The sequence below is a fragment of the Metopolophium dirhodum genome, chromosome 6, assembly GCF_019925205.1.
Source record: "Metopolophium dirhodum isolate CAU chromosome 6, ASM1992520v1, whole genome shotgun sequence".
In the NCBI taxonomy this organism is placed as follows: domain Eukaryota; kingdom Metazoa; phylum Arthropoda; class Insecta; order Hemiptera; family Aphididae; genus Metopolophium; species Metopolophium dirhodum.
The window spans coordinates 1504017-1520365 of NC_083565.1; the positions used below are offsets into that span (position 1 = coordinate 1504017).

The 16349-nt window shown below is 31.1% G+C and overlaps 1 protein-coding gene across 1 annotated transcript in view; it reads right to left on the reverse strand.

The window, feature by feature from the left end:
* LOC132946223 (putative mediator of RNA polymerase II transcription subunit 26) overlaps positions 1–4956 on the reverse strand; it is a 51323-nt gene extending 46367 nt beyond the window's left edge. The window contains exon 1 of the mRNA XM_061016105.1: positions 4398–4956. Within this exon, the coding sequence (XP_060872088.1) occupies positions 4398–4458 (61 nt within the window). The 5' untranslated portion in view covers positions 4459–4956. The remainder of the gene's footprint in view (positions 1–4397) is intronic.
* Between the last annotated feature and the right edge of the window lie 11393 nt (positions 4957–16349).

Here is a 16349-nt window from a genome sequence, read left to right on the forward strand (position 1 = left end):
TACCAAAAGAAATTCCTAGACAAACACGTGTACGGTCATAATATAATGTAATTCAGTTTGTGATTTTTCGCACATACGCTTTCACCTTCGTACAACTGTTTTCATGGCCAATATAACATAGCTGTACAGTGTCTACACGTATTATATTATATCGTTATGCCTGTGTGAAGAAATGGCCACAGTTATTTCTTGGGATCTAATTACGCCCACACACTGTATGCATTTGTGTTAAAAATATAGAGTACCCATGTTGTATAACGCATGCGCATTAATATGTAACCGGTTACGGAGCACATACACAGTTGTAATGTTCTTTTATTTTTCATTTCCTAATCAATTACAATAGGTAACATAATATTATTTTCGTATCATTCAGGCGTACGAGAAATTACGGCTGTGAACTTGACGAGCAAAATCATTAAACAGTAGTTATTTTACGATAAGCAACAAAATGATATAAATTCTTTTAGTTGGCCTTGGATTTTTAATCGTTTAGAAAAAGAAGATGACAATTAATATAATAGATGATCGATGTGCACATGATTATGACGGCTGGAAAAACGACCAAAGGATAGAAACGATCTAAAATTGTTCACATTTAAACATTTAGTTTAAAACCTTATTACTGATTTGCTAAACAGTGCATCAGTGCTATAAATCATAATAATAAATTATATTATACAACTTTTAATTCATATCAGTAATATAAAGTACAGTTAAAATATTTATTTTTTGTAATGTTCTATAAGCAAAAATTACCAATTACAAAATTTGTAAATTAAAAATCGAAATTAAATTTCAACGAAACGGCTTATTATTAATTTTTATGAAAGTAGGATTTTACACTGTTGTTATTTAGTTATTAGTTATTACATAGAAAATTTGGGTTACTGGGAAAAATTAAATAAGCTAACTATTGAACAACGTGATTATTATTTTTTTTTACGTAAAGTCTTTGTATAATATAACAACCTAATTGGTAATTAAATATGAAATACTAATGATCAGTAACGTAGTTACATGTGCGGGAATTTTAAGACAAATCAACTTGATTATAATATATTTTCTAGATTTACAAACAGTTTTTCTTATTATTTCTTTAATTTCCTGATTCTATAAATAAATACATGTGTGGATGTAAAAGAATTTCATTAATAATTATAATTCTGTCTACACTATGAATTATGAAATACACTATAATTATTTCAATGTTTAGTTTTTCTTTAATGTTTTCCATTTAGATATATGTAAATTAATGATTTATTGTTCTATTCTATATTGGTTTACGCCTTTACGGTAACGGGTTAGGTAGCTTTGAAAATAGAAACTTTTTTTTATACTTGAACTATTAAAATTAAATATTTTTCATCGTATTGTTTGTACTATAAACGAAAAAATCATAATTTGTCTATATACCTATTTTATATAATATCTAGGTATATATACCTACATATTCATTATTATATATTTATATCGTATTCGAAATATGCAATGCATTCCTTAAATAGATATAATAATATATTTAATAGTTAATCGGCCACGGGTGAACTTTCAAAGAAACAAGTATAACCAACATTCTTGCGGTCATCGCTTATTGAATTCTGGTGGTTACTGAATACTGGTTAACAACAGATACTAGAGGAATGTGGATTTCAGAGTTTCTAGAACGTTTAATTTTTCTTATGAAGCGGGGAAAAAACCAAGAAATAATTTAACAATTTTTTAAAATATACGCAGTGCCTATTAATACATAGGATATAGGTAATAAATTGTGAAAAAGGTAAATTGAAAGTTATATTTAACTCGACGTATGTTTTGTCAAAGATTTAAATTGTAATTATACTCGTATGATTGAAGGTATATACTATATACCTAGTACATTATTTGATATTCTGAATGAACTCTATTGAACTATTTAAACTTCTAAAATATTTTTTTTTTATATAATCTATCGAAGTACTCATACACGCACACTTGTCAATCATTGTAGATACATCAAAAATGTTTTTATTATAAATTTGATGTGCACATATTATTATATGCACAGTCATTATTTTAGTATACAAGCATTACTTGTCGAAGGTCTATAATCTATTTACTATATTTTGTTTGTAACAATTCCAAATCCAAATGTGTAGTACACCAACTTGTGTTATGTGATAAGTGTGATTGTAATCGATTTTAAACGATTCAACAGGTACATTTTACGACTATAATTCATCAAACTTGATTCGAATTTATGGCACAAAGAATGTACCAATGCTATACAATAATTAAGCGTTGCCTATTAATCTATTATTGTAAGTGATGCGAGTTCAGTGCATGATTGTTATTTTCCGCGCACTAACATCGATGATGCTTCAAGGTCGGCCGTCGGGTTTCAACCTTTATTGGAATGTTCAACCGGTTCTTCCGAGGTGACATTTTCACTATTATCGTATAATACCCGTTTGCGTCTTTCCTTAATCGATTAATTTTACAAAAACAAGAAATGCTACAGAAAGGGTGAAGTTAACGTATTCAAACATTATGCAAAATCTACACAACAGTGCGCAGCATATTATATATTTTTATTGTATTATATTATGTGTATTGTTGGCGTAATGATATTATATGTGCGCTGTGCGTGTAATACTGGACACCTTCTAAAGTAAGCTTATACCTATTTATGTTTTTTTTTCGGATAAAGCAGTAGTCCATATACTCAGGTTTTGTGTAATTTGGCAGTATGTATTATATTGGTATACTTATGTAACGTGGCTCGTAAAATTGATTGAAAACGAATATTTTGTTAAACATTAGGCAATAAGAGGTTCGGCTCATCGTAAACATTTTAGGTTTCATGGGATGTGGTCGATCAGCTAGTGTAATATAATATAAGTAATAATATGCAATATAAATTTTAGTTAATAATATTATACAGTATTTGTTTATAAATGTATACAATTTATATTGTAAAGCTAGTTGACACGCATGACAAGGTGTTTGATAATATAATATATTCCCAGTAATATAATATGATTTAACAACCTTGATTGATATACCTATTATATATGAGTAGCATGCTCGTGAGTGACTGATATGATGTATTTAGATCACACTGTACAATAACCATTCCGTTTAATAACACAATCAATTTTCCTCCGCACAAGCAATCCTATATAGGCATGAGTCGTCGAATGTTAAACTTGCCTTCATGGACCTATTACCCTTGGCACTATAACTGAAAATATGTCCATCGTCCATCATACATAATTTGTATCAGAATGTAGAAAGAACAAAATTAATTTCACCGAAAACAACGAACGTGAATTTTCACTTATTTCTTTAACGAATTTACTCACGCCATCGTCATTGGTTTTACTTTTGTTTTTCAACGAGTAAAATATAATAGTTATAGCCATATAGGTGTCTATCGCGGTGGAGTAAAAACCACAAATTTCGATTCCGCACAATGGGCCCAATATAGTGTACAAAACTTTCCACGGGATATGACTATAATATTATTATGTGCATTGGCCATTGGATTATGAGTTATGACACCCAAAAACCTAGTACGTAGTTACCTACGAATATAAATATAATAATGTACAGGTATATATCTCGTGAACAATAGTCGTTTCTTTCACTCCATACATTTCACATATTATACGATTTAAATAGGTTTTTTTAAATCGTGAAATCATCGTGTTCACATAAATAACACAACGCGGTGGTATATAACTCTTTTATTAGTTTTATTACAGCAGTGTATTCGTTATAATATAATAATACTATGTTATAGTCGAATTGAATGGTTTTGAAAATGTAATTTTGTTTGTATATTATAGGTACACAGTATTTTTGACGCCATATAATTAGTCACCGCGCCAAAGATGAGTGCGTGCGGGGTGCGCGGTGCACGTTATACCGAATTATATAAATGAAAATCGTCTGAGAGACATGACGATTGCGAATCGTTCTTTAAATCATTTTCCGTAAATGAGACGTTCATAAATGGATCGAAACCGCGTGACGGAAGTGTCTTTCTTTCCCCCTTACCGTATATTTTATCCACGGCCCATTACGTTAAAAATATATATATATTTTATATTGTAATGTTGTTTGTACTCTATTTTTATTATATTTTATTATACTCTCCGCAACACCGTTAACACCGTTATTATAGCCGGCGTACATGCACTCGGTCTGTATCACACGTCGTCGTTTCACTTTCCATTGCAACATCTTTTCCTATGTATCGTATTTATATTATCATTATTATATTACTTTCGATTTTAGTCTCCGCGCCCGTAAAAACAAGATCGACCAGTATCATCGTCATTATTTAAACTCGGATTTAATTAGCCATCGCGTTAAAAAAAAAATAAAAAAAATAGAAAACAATAAACACTTACCACGGAGTACACAAGCCAGCAACAGCACGACGACGGCGGAGGTCTTGTGGCTGGCTGTCATAGTTGACGCGCGCTCGCTGACGGGGTTGACTTTTCGCACTCTAGCAAGTTCAATAGGCAGCCTCCAATGATATGTTGGCTGGACGATATTTTCGACTGCGAACCACTACACTATAGGTGCGGCCGGCGGACTTTTATTGGAAAACCCGTACACTCGGTGCGCAAGTGACATTTAGTTTTCGGGCGAACAACGAGTGTGATTAAAAAAAAAAAAATTGACAAAAACCGAACGAAATAAAAATATTTTTTTTTTTTTAAAAAACACTCGTATCAAACTATTTAATAATATTGTATTATATTCTATGTATATAAATATACGTGTAAATATATGTATACGAATTACGGCTAAAGTAAAAAAAAAAAAATTCGAACGATTATTATTAATTTTTTCTAATCACAAACTCGCGTCGACTCGTCCTAAACTACTGTTCACACGAGAGTGAAGATTGGACATAGACACAGACACTGTTGGGAGAGAGACGTCGACGCCGCCGTTGCCACCGTCGTTTGGGGAATGAGAGATGACTGGTGGCGAGAGAGAGAGGTAGACAGCGGCGGGAGAGCGAGTGAGAAGGAGAGGCGCCGCATGTATACACTGCAGATATTATACAGAGGAGAGGGTCACTTTCTTATTCAGCCGGACCGCCATGTGCGTGTATGTGTATAAATGTTTGTTTGTGTTAGTGTGTCTATGTATTTTTTACGTGTGTGTGTGTGTGATTTGAGTGGAAACGAGAACGCGCCCCGGTGCGACTTGCACAAGACTTGTACTGCGCGACACAAACTGCACCGCCCGGCACCTTTCATTTATCTGCCCGTTTATTTTTGTTATGTTTTTTTTTTCCCAGTGATATTAGTATATAGGTACTATTGCAGGTTTCGGATGGGTGGGTGATTTTATTCACCTTACCCGGTTACACACGGTATGCATAATATACTGGATACATTGGTATATAGGCGGTATATAACTATATTGGCTATTATATTATATACATGTATAATGGAAACATATTATACAATTTTATTGTTTTTGCTAGGGCGGATCGATATAGGTATACTACAGCTCATTGCCATACATTCCGCCGAATACTATATATTTATTTTATTATAGATCCGCCATCTCGATAATACTGCAATATTATTGTTCCTGCATTATGTAGTACACTGTAATAATATATGTATACGGTAAGGGCGGAACCACAGACGCAGTTATGTATATAGGTACGCAATTATTGTGCAATATGCTAATATTTTTATATTATCTAGATATTTTTTAATATCTATATTATTATAGCTCTGTACTTGTGTTAGTGGCCGGACCTTTATTTTTGGCCAACAGTGGGTATCAATAATTATTGAGTTTTCTATAGATAATGGATAAAAATTATTTAAAATAAAAAAATTACTATAATTATTATTATATTATATGTAATGGATAACATCCATTAAAATTAAAAATATATTGTTTTGTAGGTGGGTACACGCTGTGTAGGTACCTACAGATTATTATTTATTTTAATTATGTATGTATTTTGTACCTACCTACTAATCTAAATATATTGACTAATGTATTATATAATTATAATACTGCATTAAGCGATTATGGACATTTTAAGAAGATAATATTGGCTACAGTTAATGTTTAAAATAACTATGCTCCCAGAAAGTATACTGCAGTAGTGCTGTGGAGTGTTGGTACTAATTAAACGCGATGTCACTATATAATTTAATATACATAATACACGATTGTCTTAGCGAGAATTTTATTTTTTATTTTTCGTTTATTTTTGTGTTGTACAAGTAAACTTTTCAAAAGTATTTTTAGGTAACATTGGCAAGATTTTGCAAAGTTATTTTATGTACCTAGGTCATATCATTAATTATAAGTACCCTAATGATGATATCCCTATTAGTGCATATTATGCTTAAGCACTTTATCGTGTATAGAGTGATAGAGTGATAGAGTACCTATAGACTATAAAAATAATATGGTATTTTCTAATCAACCCTCTTATACTAAATTATAGATAGGTACCGCCAATATCTCTTAACTCAAGAACTTCTAGGTCATTTGTTTTTTGTTAAACTAGTTCAACAATGTATTATAGTAATATAGTATTTTGTTTTGTTTTTTCGTGTACGCTGTTGAATGGATTAAACATATTGTGGCGATTTGAATAATGGACAATAAACTATATTACGATATTGAGCAATAGATAAATAAATAGGAACCTATCGAGTTTCAAATCTATAACAAAATTATAGTATGTTTGACTTATGTGGCCCTCGACTTTGGCAATTGTTATAATATGTTGTTGTTAAATGGATAGATTTTAGGTGTAATTTAAGTAATTAGATATAACAAAGCATAGGAACAAAGTATATATCTTCAAGGATGTCAAATTGCTCAACTAATAATAGTTTTCAGTTTTCACTGGGCCTGATTAAATATTGTACGTTGTACCACGGGAATCCTTTTGTAGAGTTTTTTTTATTTTTTGTCGAAGGCGTACGCAATCAACAAACTGATTGAATCCAATTTAAATATATATCTATATATAGTATTATAGTACAAGTACACAGTCTTAACAGAAATATCTACACAGCAACCGTCAATAATAATGTGTAATTCAATATTGCAATTTAATTGTAATTTGTAGGTAGGTATCGACCGAGAAGTTTGAAAGATTAATGTAAAGATATAACATATTACGTATCTTTAAATTAGAACGATCAAAATATCAAATACATTGATTAACCACGAACGAAATAGTTCAGATGTAACCGACCATTAAAGTTTCTCACTCTTATGTAAAATATAGAAATCGAAAACATATTGTATACTTATAATATTGATAAAAAAAAATAATAACCGAAATGAGTTATTTATTATTCATTACGTTCTGATAAAAAATTTTAAAAAACATCTATTTAAAATAAACATAAACATGCGAGAATAATTTATTTGAGTGGTGAAATAATATAAAGGACGACATCATGCAAATGAATTTCACGTCTACTATAAGAAGAACTCGTTTCGCTTAGTTTTTAAATACAGTCTATACCTACCTAAATATACACATGCGATATAGTAACTATGGCATTAAATGTATACGAACTTTGTGAATTTCTATAGATTTCTCGTTATTTGCAAAGATGACAACCTTCCAGCTGAGTTAAGACTTGTGTTGATTTAGACATTGTTTTCAGCTATTTCAATAATATATCATATCATTATAATAAAAACAATTTAACGTGAAGTCTATTAATTTTGAAGTTACTTGTTGTAGTTTGCTATGTACCTATGTACGCGATTCTCATATTTAATATACTTCAAAGCAAAACTAATGTAATAATAAAATATATTATATCTACATTCTAGGACGATAACTTTCTTTAACAGTAAATTAAGTTTTTTTTTTTTACATAACAATTAACAATACGTATACTGTATATAGGTACATAGATTTAAATGCTTAATATGCGCATCCATGGTTTTCCACGCATAGAGATTTTAATTATTATATTGTGTATAATATATAATATTATACATGTGAATGTGTGTGTGTGTGTGGTTGAACTCATTGCTTGTTTATTTAAAAGAAACACTGGAAACGAAGTATTTAATAAGATATGAAACACAATTGTCTATGACAATAATAACTGTGTACTATTTTGGTATACATGTATTCTATAGGTAATTGAGCGCTGGCTACAGAATAGAGGTAGGTACCTGCAATACATTAAATATTTTTTTCCGATTGTTATCTATTTGTTTTTACTTTGTAGCCAAGTTTTCTGGAATTTATATTAAATTATAATAATTGTGTTGATTTGATTTTATATTCCGAGTAGAGCGTGAGAACCTAATTGATAGATGTCATAATATGTAGTTAAATATATAAATAATAAATTATTGTTATCGTTAACAGATCTAGGTAACATTAAGTGTGATACAACGCGTAAAAGTTTCAAAGGTATTTTATCTAAAAATATGCTTTTCCATTATGAACGAATAATACTCCAAAATAGCACGAACGACTGATTAACCTACCTATAATAAATAAAAAATATTTTTAATTATTTCTTTAATCGTGGTAGGCATGGTTGGAATTTGTTACGGTGGTAAAAAGTTGTAAAATATTAAATAGGTAGCTATACCTACATATTATGTACAATCAGTATGAGATAATATTTCAAAAAACTTTCCACACTTTGTCCTTTAAATAGTTTCATTTAAGTATGCATTACTGTAGTATCGATTAGTGGTGTGCACGAAATTGTAATATACGCCAAGGTCCACGATTATAATTGTATTTATATAATCGAAATTAGAATGTGAAATTTAAGGAGAATAGTTCAAATATATAGCTGACCCTTAGCGGACACTAATAAAGAATAATTTATAGTTTATTATTAACAGTATAGGTTTTTTTCTACTATATGGTCATATTTGCACAAACATGACCTTTAGATCATAATAATGTATATCCTGTACACATTTAACCTTGAATTCGGAAAAAACTATCGAAAAAAATAATATAATATATATTATGTGTATGTATAATAGCCATCAAGGAACCGGATCACGAATCGGTGCAACGCCTTTTTTGCCACCAGAAAAATATTAAGTCTATAACGTGGGCGTTGCCCATATACTTAAACACATTATATTATATATACTATATATAATATACACGGTATAGGTACATATACACCCGAGTACCCGACACACGGATCAATACACTGTCGGTTGCATAATTTTCCCCAAGACACTATTATGCGGACGGGTAATCCGTATATATCGCTGATAATAATTCATCAAATTTGATTTTAACTGCACATATATAATATAATATATATTATATATTATATTCGTGAGACGGGGCGTGAGTGGCTGTTTTGCGATCGGTTTTTTTTTTTCGTTGTTTCCTGCTTTCGTCTACGCGTAGGTACCTACCGCTTACTTAGATGTTGGCCAATACTTGATATTGTAACAGGTGTTTTGCCGATTCGTCGGATAACAAAATAATATTATAACCTAGCCCAACGTCATGTAATTTGATCACGCGAAATCCACCGAAGGCAATAAAATAAGTAATAACTGCAAGTATATACGTATATAATAGTGTAGTAGGTACAAGCTAAAAGAATATAAATTAATTTGAAAATTCCAATTTTATAGCAATATAATGATAGCTGGGGAATGAATAAAACACTGACATAAATTTGAAAACCAGCGCCGACTTTTGTTTTATATAATAAATAAGGAATAATTTAGTTTTTAGATATACGATCAATTATTATATACCTAGCTAGAGAATGATAATACCGATAATGATAACAATTTTTATGTTTTGTAAAAAAACTTAAACATTTAAAACAAGATTCCTCATAAGTTATACTATAAGCAAAATATATAGGTAAACATTTCTATTGAAATTCACCAGTATCACGGAAATGTGTAAATTATTTTGTAGTTTTTAAAAATATTAATTTTATCATGTAAGGCTTGAATTTAATACAAGGTACTCAAGCTCTTACAAAATCCTGAAAATCTAAAAAATACGTATTATGAATTTATGATTTTTTTTTTTTATTGACACTTCAAGTTCAAATTTTGACTAAATTGAATACTTCAACAAAAAATAATGAATTTAGTTATTTTGACGCAATTAAAAAAATATTATTCATAGATACTTGAAACTTTTCACAACTGTGTTTATTATTGTTTACTATGAATTTTTTTTTGGCTTATTGTATGCCCGTAGCTGTTTCCGCTACACAACTCCATGTATCCCTATATGCTTAGCCAGTAAGTTTTGGTCCATCTTTTGTTCCCAAGAGCTTGCAGTGGTCTTTCCTGACTCGATCAATCTACTCTTTTCTTGGTCGTCCTCTTGGTCTTTTCCAGTCTGGTTTGCATATTGTGACCTCACGTAATGTTTGGCCCTATATAACTATAGGTCTAATGAGCACTATAATATGTATGTTATAGTCTTAATTGCATTGCCTTGACTTAAATAATGGTAAAATCACAAAATAGCACTTATTTCCTGCCGTAATTACTCATTCTCCTTTAATCTCTTCGTGGCTATTGTAGCTTATGTTGCATGGTTAATATCCAATTCCTAGATATTTAAAATTTGATACCCTTTTTAAGGTTAAATTCGCAACCATCAGAAAATCTTGTACATATACTCTCTTCGAGAGACACTATTAAATATTTTGTATTTTGCTCGTTAATTTGCAGGCCAATATCTTTCCCTTTATTTATTAGTTTCTCGGTGGTCTATCTTACACTTTCTACGGTTTCTTCTATAATAATAAATTATTATGTAGTCCACATACCAATGCTGCTAATGTTATCTCTCGTCCTTCAGTTATGCTTAGACCCGTGACATCATCAATAAGCACGGTTCTCATTACTGACTCTAGGGCTATGTTAAATAAGATATTCGTTTAGTATGTGACCTACCGAACGAAAATCGTGTTTAGTATATGTGACCTACCAAGACGATTATCTATATTATGTACGGATCTATTAACAGGCAAAATACATTTTTAAATTTTTTTAAGTGATATACAAAAAGTGTACTGCTAAATATTTTTTTAAAAATATAATATAATTTTTTATAATAAAAAAATATTATTACATTTTTGAATATTTTTGACATATTGTTGTAATAGGTATGTGTGTTCAATATTCATAAATTCTTTTGTTTTTACTGTAATTCTGTTTAACTGATTTTGACGTTCATACTAAACGAATACCTTAAATAATATATAGAATAGATTATAGACTTATAGGGGACAAAGCATCTCCCTATCTTAAACCTATTTCCACTGAGAATTATTCTGATAATTCTGCTGTAGCGAGTTGTGACTACCTATCTAAATACCTATGCGTTTAACTTAAATTACCTTATCGAGCTTATTCTATAGACAATCAAGTTTCCAAAATATTTAGATTAGTTTCAACTTTTAAGCTATTTATACCACAACAGTTCACACTATTTCACGGTTCGTTGATATTGACTTTAAAGTTAATAGCGGCTATAGTAATATCATATTATATGTTTCTTACAAGAATTAGTTCAACCTACCTAAATGTACTTAGCAGTATAGGCTGACGTCCATCTCCGTTCAGATTCGTTTTTCGTATGCAATGATTTATCATTGAATACAAGTTGAATATATCCATTATAGTAAAGGTCACCAACCTTTCGATCTTGGAATATTGGTCGATCTTATTAAAAATTAATTATACTAATATGTGTTGATCACGTAACTACGTAAGTAATCTCAAAGACTTAAACACATGTTTACGCTTTATATGAAAAGTAAAGTATTTATTAGCGAAAAAAACATACAGTTTTCCGACGGATAAATAATGAAAGAATAATATTATTATACAATACATTATTATGACGCATGTTATAATATAAATAGTATACCTAAACAAATAGTGGTAGTTCACCAGATACTTAAAATTTTTAATGTGTCTCGCTTGTTGGAAAAGGTTGGCGAGTGGCACCCCCTGCATAATACCTACTCAATGATGAGGCACAGTCGACACCTACTATATACATTAAAGCGACTTCCCCGCGGGTAACTTAAAAGTGTGCTATTTACTTATGTAGTAATGTGTAAGTCTCTGTATTTACTGGTAAGACCACTCTAAATAACAATTGGGCATCATATGATGGGAAAATAGCTGCTCTGACCGTTAGATTATCACGGGGGGCGGCTGGTCCGAAAGATAGTTTTTTTTTGCGTAAACCGTAATTAATAAGAAGTTTACTTAGCTGCAGGACAAAGTGATCAGTGTATACTGTTGCGTGTGACTGCTTTAACCCAATACCGCAGGACACCCACACGTTCACGTGGTCACCTTGTAATGCGGTAAGCACGGTCTCGCCTGTTCAATGGGCACACACTCAGTTGCATTGTCATACAGTGGACCGCGGATTAAGGTCGTGCGGTCAATGCTATACCGGCGTTACTGCAACCCCCCCCCCCCCTCGGCCATCGCAGTGATTATGGCTCAACTTGCGTTTATGCCTGCAACCACGTGTACCGCTGTACCCAGTGGCGTTCCTATACATACATATATAAGCATTAGCTAGGGCATTATAGGCAGTATGCTGCAGTAGCGACTATCCAATGGTTACTATAGGTTTAAGTAGGTACTGAATTCAGTTCTACCGTGGTAAGTATTATAAATATTATAAATCATTAAGTTCAATAGATTTAAATATTTTGATCAAATTCAATTAATACCTTTAAAATTATTGTTTAACGTTACTATATCTAAGGCCAACCCTCCATGGCTCTATCCAAAATATAATTATATTATAATAATAAATAATTATATACCTAAATAATACGTTTTAAGTTAAATAGTTATTTTAACTTTAAATATCCAAATTTTATCAACAAGTCAATACCGTATAGAACAAAAAACTGTGTGCATAGGTTCGTGGAATAATCAATTTAAATATTTTGAAAATGTTCATCAAAACTAAAATATCTATAAATTAAACTGTACCTATGTATTTTCAATATTTGTTGAGTGGTTTAAGACACACTAATAATGAACCTTGTATTACATTTTAAGAAACTTTAGCCGTTAAAATTTAAAAAAATGTATCCATTTGTAATTACCCCTGTGTTCGCTGTTAATTTGTTAGTTTTTCTCCAAATTATGTTAAAACATCATCCCTTGGTTCCGCTCAGAATCTAAAATACAATAATTTCTAATTTCTAAAGAAGGAGAAGAATTTCTGTTTCATATTCCTACAATAAACTTGTGAATATTATAGGAGACTTTGTGTATATTCCCGGGGACATTCCGCTCAGTCCGTAATCCTTGGGAAACGGGAGTGCACATGTCTTCGGGCTGTTGATTGAGACTCGTTTCGCCACTGTTAGGATCGAGATTCACGACCGGAATTTCATCGCACTACACAACACCATATATCATACATAAGCAATCATTGATGCGAAAAATGGAAAAAAAACGTGAAACGGTTGGATCGAGAATCGGACAATGGATACGGACGTGGAGAAAGCGCCTGCGAAGACCGTCTCATAAGGCTGACTGACGGAAAATATTACGGTTACCCGCTCACCACGAGTATTCAATATTCTATAAACAATATAGCTAGCGGTCGTCTAGGCCGTGCTTACCCTGGTTGAACCAGGTGGGTTTAGACCTCACCAGATTTCGCCAACAAATGTGTTCGTATCGATAATTGAATAATATTATGTGAGCAATTTACGTGTTTTCAAAGCTTAGTCAGCTGCCTGGTTTTATGGCAAAATCCAAATATTTAATCAGTCTCCCAAAAACAGACAGATCTATGTGGTGGTGCGGGGGGCGGGTAATCCCCGCGACTCACATTGATGTTAAAAACCGGACAAGCGATGGCACATTGGATCCGATCCACCATAGGTTAGATTCATGGGTGGATAGGCCATTTTTGGAACTTTTAAAAACGGCCCCTATCCATGAAAAAAAGCCATCGAGGTGTTATTACGTCAAACGATAAAAAAAGGCCCTATTATTTAAATACTGAGGGGGTCATTGGGAAATTCCTGGCTTCCTGGCAGGCCTATTTATTAAGTAAAAACGACAAACTTGGTATAACTTCGAAACTTTTGAGTTAAAAATCAATAAATATACACTTTCGCATTGGCGCAAATAGCGTTTGGGATTTAGGGGGGGGGGAGGGCTAAAGCCTTACTTTGATAATATTGAATAAGCTTAAAACAAAATGTAGGAAATATTTGGGGGGATATGGACATTTTTTAGGGGGCTTAGCCTCTAAAGCCCCCCTCCTATTTGCGCCTATGCATTTACGTACTCACCTCACGTGGTGGATGTCTATACCTGATAATATACTGCTCACAAAATCATAAAACCTCAATCCTTATCACCTCGGCGAGTCTCATAGGCCCTCTATTTAGTACGTGCAACTTCGGGCGGTTTTGCTAGTATGTATGTATTTATGTATATTCATATATTATATAATATCTACTTCACTCAAAGATGTCCCATAGACATCTTATGCGCAGAGAAGAACCTGTAATGTTCCAAATATGTGAAGAACCTCTCACAGTCAAGCACCTCCTTGTCTACTGTCGAAACCAAACAGAAACCTAGAAATGCCTGACAACCTCTTCAAAGCTTTCAGTCCAATCCAATAAAACACCAACAAAATCATCAAATTTCTAAAACGTATTAATATGTACAATTTAATCTAAGGAAACTATTGTATGATTTATATATAACAATTTTTTTTTTTTGCTACTATTATAATAATTAATGGCTGTACCTACCATGAATAAAAAAAAATTAAAATAAAACATCTACTATATTTAGGTATACTTAAATTAAAATTGTTTTGAAGTTTTCAACTGTAAAGTTTCGGATAATCTTATCGGAATTTAAATTTTTGAACTCCTTAATAATTTTTATATTATACTATAGTCATAGGCGCAAATTGACTAAATTTTTTGGGGGGACTCAAGCCCTCCTCCCCATAGGCCATATTGCTTAGTACCACAGAATATAAAAATTAGTACTAATTACTAGATTTTGAACTGGGGGGACTTGACTGGCATTTAGGGGGACTAAGTCCCCCTAAGCCCCCCCCCCCCCCTATTTGCGCCAATGACTATAGTGTATAACTTCTCATAATTAATAATTTTCATTTTAGTATTAGGAGTTACACTCGTAGATTATAAACTCCATAGATTATATTATTTAAACCAAAAGCTATACGAATGAAGTCATTGAAGTCTTACTTGAAAAAAATACTATTCGGTAGGTATAAAAATAAAAGTTTATTTAATTTATTATAAAATTACATGGGTAGTAATTATTAGAAAACAATTACTTTTTTAATATTAATATGTACTTGACGTTCACGCATTATTACAAAGTATAATTATTTAATTTATTAGTCAATTAATTATCTACCGAATTATGTATATAAAAAAATTTGAATATGATATATATGCACACCTTTAAATTTTAATATCTAGTAAACTTTAAATACATTTGATATGTGTGTATATTTTATACTATTAAACGTACGCCCATTGAATTAAACTTTCATTTATTGTCCAATGGGGCGGACTACACTTCAAAATAAGTACCCACAAAATTCTAAACGTAAGTATATAATAGCATACAAATTAATTTTACTAAAGTGTAAAATGTTAATTGTATTACATTTCAAAGATTTATGGAATTATAATGATTGCATAAGGCATTGAAAATTAATGTAAAAATCCATGCTATAAGTACAATTGACTATTAATTATATTTTAATAGTGACCACTAAAAATTATTTACTATACCTACATGTTTGCGTATATACCTATTATACCTAAATGTTATTTCATCTGAATATCTGATTATGGAACGTATATAGTTATAAAAAAACGTGAATAAATTATACAATTTAATATTTTAATGAGCAATAACCAATTATATGAGATAATTGGCTATTTTATTATATTTGAAAAAATTCGATGAAAGCTAATAATAGGTATTTGGATGTTTAGTTGATTTATTATTTCTCAATAAAGGAAATATTATTAATAATATTATATGTTAATCATAATATTACATTTAAATAGGTATGTAACCATATTTTATTTAGATTCTCAAACCAATCTGCAGTATTCTAAAATGTATAAAAAAAGTTTGTGTGTGCATGACGAAATAACCAATTTATAGTATGTACCTATCTAGCTAGTTTACACGTCAACAGTTTATTGGTTATGTACTTATTACTTACATATATTACTTGAGCAAATATTGGTCAAAACAAAAATGTTAAAAAATAGTTTTGCAAAACTTTATTACAGTTCCCTGAA